General features: G+C 27.5%; 2 protein-coding genes across 2 annotated transcripts; one reads left to right on the top strand and one right to left on the bottom strand.

Moving 5' to 3' along the window:
* Positions 1-2347: 2347 nt before the first annotated feature.
* Positions 2348-5183, top strand: LOC100206956 (uncharacterized). The gene is made up of 3 exons (XM_065801377.1): positions 2348-4025; positions 4482-4738; positions 4956-5183. Exons 1-3 carry the CDS (start codon positions 2375-2377, stop codon positions 4965-4967), a joined length of 1920 nt encoding a protein of 639 aa, XP_065657449.1. The 5' UTR covers positions 2348-2374; the 3' UTR covers positions 4968-5183.
* Positions 5184-7220: 2037 nt separating this feature from the next.
* LOC136082641 (uncharacterized) lies at positions 7221-8875 on the bottom strand. The gene is made up of 2 exons (XM_065802054.1): positions 8574-8875; positions 7221-8349 (listed from the first exon to the last, which is right to left on the bottom strand). The coding sequence occupies exons 1-2, from the start codon at positions 8873-8875 to the stop codon at positions 7221-7223; spliced, it is 1431 nt and encodes a 476-aa protein (XP_065658126.1).
* Positions 8876-9277: the final 402 nt, after the last annotated feature.

The raw sequence follows: 9277 nt of genomic DNA, 5'->3' as shown, positions 1-9277 counted from the left end.
TATGCGATTCAAAAGTTATGATACATCGCTCTTCTGGAAGTGGGAAACAATATCTTGTACTCCCAGCCAATTGCTTCGACATATTATGATAGATACTTTAAAATATACCACATTATTTACTCAAATAATGTATTTATAGTATTTAAAATCACATAGCTTCTTTAGTTTAAACTGTACATCAAGTGTCCGGAGTTACCCGCCGTCCGGGGCTACCCAACTTTCCCCTATGTTTCTTATTTATTTACTCCTATCTTAAGTTTCTTTAGCACATTAGAATTTTTTGTTGTAAAAAAAATATTTTTTAGCTTTTGAAAAGTTTTAATTAATAGACTTGTATCGTTTTTAAAATTACGAGTTTAATCGTGTTAATTTGAGCTTACGAAGTTGCTAATATTTCATAAGTCCTTATTGTTTTAAAATGTTAAAACATAGCAAAAAATTAACTTGCGAAAGTTTTAATACTACAATTTTCTGTTTTGTTTTGTACTTTGTTTGTTTTTTGTTTCTTTTATAGATACTATTTGTCGTAGAAGGAACAAATAAAATAAAAACCTTTTGAACAATTTATATTTTAGATGTAAAACAGGCTTTAAATTCATTATGTCTTGCTTAACAACCCTTACATAGCTTAGTTGTTGCCGTAATGAGAAATCTCGTCAAGAAATTAGACTTGCTTAATTATATATAGCTTAGTATATAGCTTATCTGTATTTTTTATCATTGATAATTTTTCTTTAATAAATCAACATTATTAATGAGTAGAATTGTAATAAAATTATTTTAAAAAAGAAGGAATTATGCGCATAGTGATCTCCATAATTAGTATTTTAATGTTGCTAGAATGGCCAAAATGCCGGACAGAAGATGTGTTATTATATAAACAAAATGTTTACAAAAATATAAAATAGCCGTATTTACTATTTTAAAGTTCTAAAAACAGACTACAACCGTTGGAAAAATCATTGAAGCTGCTAACAAAGGAGAGTCTTTAAAAAGATTGCAGAGGTGCATTAAGCGCAAAGATTTAAATAGTTTCAAAGTTATCTTGAGTCTCTTTGTTTTTTTTATAACGGTCAATATCACAGTTGGAAAATATTTAAGGAAAAATTCAACACTTAGATATGCAAAGAAACAACTAATATTACATAAATGTTATTGTTATTTTGTTTCACACCTTGATAATGTTGGGTAATCAAAGTTTCAAATGGCAAGACTTGTTGATGGTATATCTCTGAAATAAACAAGTCATACAAAATAAAGGATTTTCAATTAAGTAGTAATGGCACAATATACCCCAGGTTTTTATAACTAACTTGTATGAATCTATTCCCCGGCAAATATTGGCTGGGATTGAGGCAATAGGAGGACATAGTAAATATTAAGAGATTTTTATGAAGTTTGACATTAAAAAGTTTGTAATTGTTACATATTTTGTGTGAAATACATGTGTTTTAATAAGTTTATAATTTAGAACTACAAACTTAAATATTAGAGAACAATTCTCCGGGATTTTTTGAAAAATTGTCTAAAAAGTGGTCTAAAACTTATTGACAGTACTGTATATATATATATATATATATATATATATATATATATATATATATATATATATATATATATATATATACATATATATATATATATATATATACTTACATATATATATATATATATATATATATATATATATATATATATATATATGTATATATATATTTATATATATATATATATATATATACATATATATATATATATGTATATATATATATACACACATATATTATATATGTGCATATATATGCACATTAATGTATATGTATATATATATATACATAATATATATGGGCATATATTTGCATATTTATGTATATGTATATATATGTATATATATATTATATATATATATATATATATATATATATATATATATATGTATGTATATATATATATGTGCATTTATGCATATATATATATATATATGCATTTATGCATATATATAAATATATACATATGTGTATATATATATATGCATTTATGCATATATATAAATATATACATATGTGTATATAAATATATATATTATTACGAAAGCGTTATTAGACGCACTTGAAATATACGAAATTGCTATTAAAAATTTATTAAAAAGTATGTCACTATTAGACATACTTTTTAATAAATTTTTTTTGGAAAAAAAAATTTGTTAAGAAGTATGTCTAATAGTGCTAGAGTATATATATATATATATATATATATATATATATATATATATATATATATATATATATATATATATATATATATATATATATATATATATATATACACACGTATATATTTATATATGACAGTTTGTTTAGATTTCAAAATTAAAATGTTCAGAAAATTGGAAAATACTAAAGACCATTTATTATATGAAAATAAATTTGGAACAACAGCTATTGATGTGGATGATGAAAACGATTTTTATAACGAGAAACCATTAAAAAGGAAAGATATAAGTCTTTGGTTTATTGATGCAGTTGTTCTTGTAGTTGAGCATCTTCAATATTATGCTGTTCTCTTATCATTTTCTGATCATTGGGAGTGGCCAATTAATTGGATTAAAGCTACCTCATTTACGTTGCTCTTTAATTTTGACACTTGGGAGTTCTACAAGGTTTTTACAGGAGCTTTCAATCATTCAGCATCTTCATATGTAGACTCATCTAATTTAAAATTCAACTATATGCGGTATTTTGCATTATGGATTTTAACATTAGTTCTTATTTCTGCATGTTTTGTTTTCATTTATGTGAAATGGATGAGCAGAAGGCCTCTTTATTTGTTACTTTATATTGCAAGATGGAAACGGGTTATGTTTGTTGTATTACAATTATTAAGCATTCCATTTGGTGTTGTTGGTGCACGAATATTTCATTGTCGTTTGAATGAAAATGTATATGTTATGGATGTGAATAATGCAACACAGTGTCTTAATGTATCACATTTATTTCTTGCTATTTTTGTATCACTAATATTTTTTATATGGTTTTTATGTTATCCTTATTTGCTGAGGAAATGGATATTAGAACAAATATTTTCAGGTGATCGGGCACGACATGAAGGATATTTGCAGCTAAAGGAAGCTGAGTATGAACAGGGTTTAAATAAATTATGGGAACTTAATCAGTATCATTTGTTTTCATCATTTCAAAGATCTTGGGTATTCTATAATCAATGGAAATTTACTTTTAAGTTTGCTTTAATTGTTGCTTTTGCATTTTCTATTAGAGCTGAGTTCTGGTCATCTGCAATTGTTACACTGTTATTTTTTATTGCAACACTAACTGTTCTTATTCAGCAGCCGTTTAGAGTGAGATGTTTCAATTTTATGTTAGCTATGTGTCATTTTGTTTTGTTCTGTAATTCTCTTATAGGAAATTTTACAGTTAGGCCTCCCTGGGTAATTCTTGAAAATTTTCAGATAGTTTCATTTTTACGTTATCCTACCATTCTTCAAATGCTTGAAGCTATCAATATTGTATGGTTATTATTTGCATTTTTATGGATAGTTTATTTATTTATTTTAAATAATTCGTTATTAACTAAGGGAAAAATTTGGCCACGTCTTTCATACAGTTCAACAAAAGTTATTGGGAATAACACAATGAAATACTTAATGGCTTCTTTAAAAGCCTTGCAAACTTTAAAAAATTCCACAAGGACGATACCATTATTTGCGCCTGTTCACGAGTTAGCACATGAAATAAAGGTTATCAATGCTTTTTGTAGAGAAGCAGAAATACTATCAGATCCTACTCACGACACATTGTGGGATTTATTGGATGAACTTATTGAAGCTCATAATGAGTTGAGTCTTGTTTCTGTTTTTGGTATGTCTGTTAAAAGTTCTATTAGAGAAACTTCAGAAGAATTTATCAAACTCATGCCAAGTTTCCATAAAAGACTTATGCAAAGAGAATATGATTTCATTTTAATTTCACCTCTAAAACGAAGAATATTACTTAAAATGTATACTTTAGGTATGAGTTATTTTTTATAAAATTTTATATTATACTATTATATTATACACTGATATTCCAAAGCAGCTGTGGCGCGGTGGGTAGAATTCTGGCTCAGAACCATGTGGTATATTTATATTTATATATATATATATATATATATATATATATATATATATATATATATATATATATATAATATTGTATTAGACGTGCACTGATGACATCATACTGAAATTACAGGTATTGTCATATGATATCATATATCAAATTGACAAGTATTGTCATAGGCAGGTACTATCTAGATATGATTTATTATGGCAAAAATTTTGTTTTTGTTAGCATTATTTGAGCTTTTTTTTTTCTTTAGCACTCTACAATAGACTTATTTAGCATATTATAGAATTATTACTTTGTTATAATAACCTATGTTTGTTACTGTTATATTTTCTTATCATATTTATGCATTTTTTGCAGGAGTGTTTATGAGCCGAATAAGTAAAAAGAAGAAAACCACTTCATTGGATTCTCCAAAGCTCTTTGATTCTTTAAGTATTAATACTGAGATTGGTTTCAGTTCAGGAACATCAATTCAATGGGATTCAGAGTTGTTGAGGTCAGAAAGTAATGACAAACATCATCAAGATATTGATGGCATGTTGTCAGCTAATAATAAAGTTGTCAGTGACAATAAGCAAAATCGTGTTGTCTTTATTGATGAGTTTAGTGATGAGGTAATTTAAAATTAAAAACAATTCTACTTCTATAACAAATGTTAGAGTTTTATTAATATTATGATATGCTTTAGCAAAAAAGAAATAATTTGTGATTTGTTTTCTCTTAATCTTAGCTTGTTTCAAATTAATAATGGCGCAGTGTTAAAATGAAATTTATTACTTAAAACAATTTTAAAAATTGGTTTATTTTGTTTAAAGCATAGATTTTTTGTAGGAACCGTTTTAGAGCTTATGTACGGATAACTAGTACAAAGCACCTTGATGAACAGCACTTCATCAAATTTGGCATTCCATAACCGCAATATTTAATATTTTGTTAATATATTCTATACTGGAAAATAAAATAGATTGTATATAAATTATGATAGCGAAAATTGTTTGTTTTAATATTTTACACTTATTTTGTAATATTATTTATGGCAAAATATAAATATATATTGGACAATGTATATTTTTCTAAACATCACCTTGGTTTGCTTAGCAAAAAAGTTTTTTCCCTAAAACTATGGGTTACTTTTAATTAAAAATATATGATTGAAAATTATATGCACTTTAAATTTATATTTTTACAATATTTTGACACTCAAAATTCAGATATGAATAAGGCTGCTGGTAGCCTTATTCATATAATTACTTTTATATATATATATATATATATATATATATATATATATATATATATATAGATATATTAGGGTGTTTCATATTTTATCAATTTTCGAAATCGAACTCGCGAATCGATTTATAAATTGACTATTTGTATAAAAATAAGTTTGAGCAAAAAAAAAAAAAAAAAATTTAATTTTTAGGGTCCCCGCCATTTCGATTTTGGGCCAAAAATGATGGGTGTTTTAGAGGCCTGGCGGGGACCTTAAAATTTATCGAATTTTTTTTTTTTATTCTTTTAAATGTTATATGTTGGATTGAATATTAATCACATAAATGGAGCATGTTGAAAAAATTAAGAAATTAGTCTACAGAATCTTTTAAAATTGGTGAAAAATCCAAATTTTCCATCTTAAAAATCTATTTTATCACTCCATCGCGTATAAAAAACATTTTTGATTTTCTAATAAACTGTTTCCAGACGCGGAAAAATCAATAACCTAGATTTTTTTAATAATAGTGTCAAATGAGGTATATACAGGTCTAAAAAAAAATTTCTTTTATCCTTCGAGGTAACCTAACCCTTACGCTAACCTTAATAGCCTAATAACAATTGTTTATTTTAGTTATTTTTATAATAAAAAAGACTTAATGAACTTACTGCAACATTGTTAAAAGTGGTATTGTTGTTATTAGTTTTATTGCCTCAAGATTAGAAAGTATATGGTAGCTTTTCAACTTTAAATGATTTTCTTGGTATTGTTGCAAAGTTTTTTTTGGTTTTGTAAAAAATAAAAAAGAATGATATGTTTAAGTATAATTAAAAAAAAAATACATATTTACAAATCAATATTACATCATTAAATAAAAGTCATCATTTAAAAACTATATTATCTATTTTGCAATTGCTTGATATGCTAATTGCAAATCTTCTTTAGTCTTTGCCTTGTTAAGGTTTTCTCTCCTTTGGTGAATAGCTAGCAGTAAGTCCTGACGGTCGTCTTCATTGTGAACGTTATTTACAAAGTCTGATACAACTTTAATAGATCTTTCAGAAACGTCGTTAACCACTGCAAGGTTGGAAACAAACTGGGAAAAAATCTTAAACTGTTCAATATACTCCCATAGTGGTGCCGGGCTGTTTAACCAAAGTTTATCATTTAGCTTAGTAAGGTTTAACAAACTAAATATGAACCAAGAGTTTTCTCCCACTAGTTGGGCAATACTTGGTGGTTTTTCTAGGTTAAAGTTAAGAGTTTTTAACAAATTTAATTTTTCGGAATGCCGAAAAAATTCAGGAACTGGTTTCGAAAAGACCATTTTTGCAACTTCTTCTCTCTCTGCAACAGAAATACCTTGGTCTAGAAGAGCCAGCGGAATTAAAGTTTTATCAAGGTACCATAAATGTGATTCCATTGAAACCATTGTGGCATCAATTCCATTTAAAATTGTTTCATAATTCTGAACATATTGTTCTACGTAACCTCTATATTTTGTCATTTGCCAATAGGCTTTTATATCTTGGAAAGGCGCAGCGTAAGGTAAAGAGGTTTTTAAAAACCAGACGGTATAAAAGATTGAGATAAACTCAGCAGTAGACTGCACTTCGTTCTTTTGATCGTCTGTCAATTCATAAGACAGTTGCAAACTCAATATCCAAATCTTGAGATAATAAATAGCTTTGGACATAAAACGTGCATGAGACACGCACCCTGGAGCTTGAATTTTAAAATCTCTTTCAGGGCATAAGTACATCAGGGTTAGTTTCAATAACTCCTTGTAGTCTCCTCTGGGAAAAGTGTTTTTTTAGAGCAATCTCGCAATATTTTACAGCATCGAGTTTATGGATTTCTAAGAAAGTGGTAGCAATAGATTAAGTGTCATATTTTACAAACTTTGAAGAGTCAATGCTACTTTTAATGTCATTCCAGTTTAATTGGAACGGTTTAAACATTAGGTTTTCTGGAGATTTAGTTAATCCACTGCACTGTCTTTCACAGAAGTGTTTTAGATGTAACTCATAAACATGCCTCCTGCAAGCCAGCTCTAGTAGAATTGAGTTTTGTTTATGACTAAACCTGACATATGTACCAGAAAGTCTTCCTGTATTTGTAGCTGTTGTATCAAAACATAAACCTTTCACGTCATCACATGTTCTATACTCATCCAGTATTTTAACTAAAGCATCGTATTGAGCTTGTCCAGTACCACGATCAATTGCTGGAATGCCAAGGAGCTTCATTTTACCATCAATATTTACCGAGACCGCAAATCGATCTCTTTTTGATTTTATACCTTCTGTGATGTCTTCGATAATTTTTCCATCAAAATGTGCTATTATGGGAAAAGTAGCTTTAGCGGTAGCAATTTTTACATTTTTCTTATATTGTTCAGCATTTTCCCGAATAGATTTTTTTTGAGCTCGCCAAATAGTTGAATGAGACACTGAAAAATCAGCCACATTTCCGCCTGAACTTACGATTAAATCCGTACATACATGCACTAGATCTCTTGATGAAATATTTTTTGAGACTGATGTCATGGCAATATCTTTAACAAAACCTTTCCTTAACTCTTGTTTTGCGTTACTTGGGCCGGGTTGCGATAAATCAAAAGAAATATCTGATTCTGTACTCACGTCACTGATATCTGAGAGAAGCTCTAGATCTGTAGTTGATTCGTCTATTTGGGGTAACTGTTTAATATTACAACTTTTTAAAGGCTTCTTATCTTTATTTACCGTTTTATATCTCATGTCTTTGCTCCCCAAAGTCATTAGACGACTGGACTTTTGGTCTTTTAAAAATTGGATATCAACATAGTATGAAAGTTTATCAAGGCTCGTTTTTTTTAAGATTTCCTTAATATTATCTTTACCAATCCAAAATACCTGCTCCCCCTTCTTTTTGAATTCTTCCCTAGATTTCTCTGCTGCTTTAGAGTCTTTATTCTTACTTTTCTTTAATGTCTCCCAACTATCGATTAAACGAGTAATATTATTCCTGAAAAAATTAAGATAATACATTAAATAAAATAGAAATATTAACTTTAAGATGCACCTTATATTTTGCATTATTAAGCTATAATCCACACGTAATAACAACTAAAAAAATTAGTTGCAGTGGTACTACAAAAAAACCTTAATCATCTACTAGCTTATTAAGTTCGAATGATTATACAAATTTATAATAACTATTTTATTATAAATTGAAATTATAAAACTTACCTTATAGATTTATCCGTTAATAATCCATCTTTATAACCTCCGTCTAACCATGGTTTTTTTACTGCAAAAAGAATACAGTTGTCAGGGCAATCGACAAGTCCGGAGCACTTTGCGAATTTATCGGGCCCATCAGTACAACCAATAAACCTTTTGGATGGAGTTAACTTGTTACTAGATCTTTTAAACTGAAAGTTAAGAATTAATTCTTTATTTGTTGCAAAAGTTATCTGAGTTAAGTTTTCTATCAGGCTTTCTTCTTCAAATAAATAAGCTCTAGCTTTTAGTCTCGTAATTTTAGCCATTTTGAATATTATTTAAAAAAATATTAAAGCACTTATTATTAGTAACGCAAATTTATTTTAAATACTTTGTCTTCGCATTGGAAAGTAGTTGTTAAATTTTAAATTATTATTTAAGTACCTTGGTATATACATTTTCTAAAAATATTTTCCGATCAAATTTCCGGATTTTCAATTTATTGCTCTCTAATGTTTATTAAGTAGGGGCCATTAAGGTTAGTGTCCGGGGCATGTTACTCCATGGATCCAATTATTATTTTTTTTAGACTTCATTTAACACTAATAAAAAAACTATTCAAATTATAGTTTTTTCCGGGTTTGGAAACAGTTTATTAGGATATAAAAAAAGTTTTTTATACGCCACCGAGTAATAAAATAGGTTTTTGTGAAAGAAAATTTGGATTT

The sequence above is a fragment of the Hydra vulgaris genome, chromosome 07, assembly GCF_038396675.1.
Source record: "Hydra vulgaris chromosome 07, alternate assembly HydraT2T_AEP".
Lineage (NCBI taxonomy): Eukaryota > Metazoa > Cnidaria > Hydrozoa > Anthoathecata > Hydridae > Hydra > Hydra vulgaris.
The sequence above is the reverse complement of the archived record's forward strand: the minus strand, read 5'-3'. Positions and strand labels throughout refer to the sequence as shown.

What these genes read in the sequence shown, in the direction of transcription:
- LOC136082641 (XM_065802054.1), bottom strand. Translation starts at nt 8,875, where the DNA reads ATGGCTAAAATTACGAGACTAAAAGCTAGAGCTTATTTATTTGAAGAA. An exon ending in TTAACGGATAAATCTATAAG is followed by an intron (nt 8,350 to 8,573) that starts GTAAGTTTTATA and finishes TAATTTTTTCAG; the next exon opens with GAATAATATTACTCGTTTAA.
- LOC100206956 (XM_065801377.1), top strand. Translation starts at nt 2,375, where the DNA reads ATGTTCAGAAAATTGGAAAATACTAAAGACCATTTATTATATGAAAAT. An exon ending in ACTTAAAATGTATACTTTAG is followed by an intron (nt 4,026 to 4,481) that starts GTATGAGTTATT and finishes CATTTTTTGCAG; the next exon opens with GAGTGTTTATGAGCCGAATA.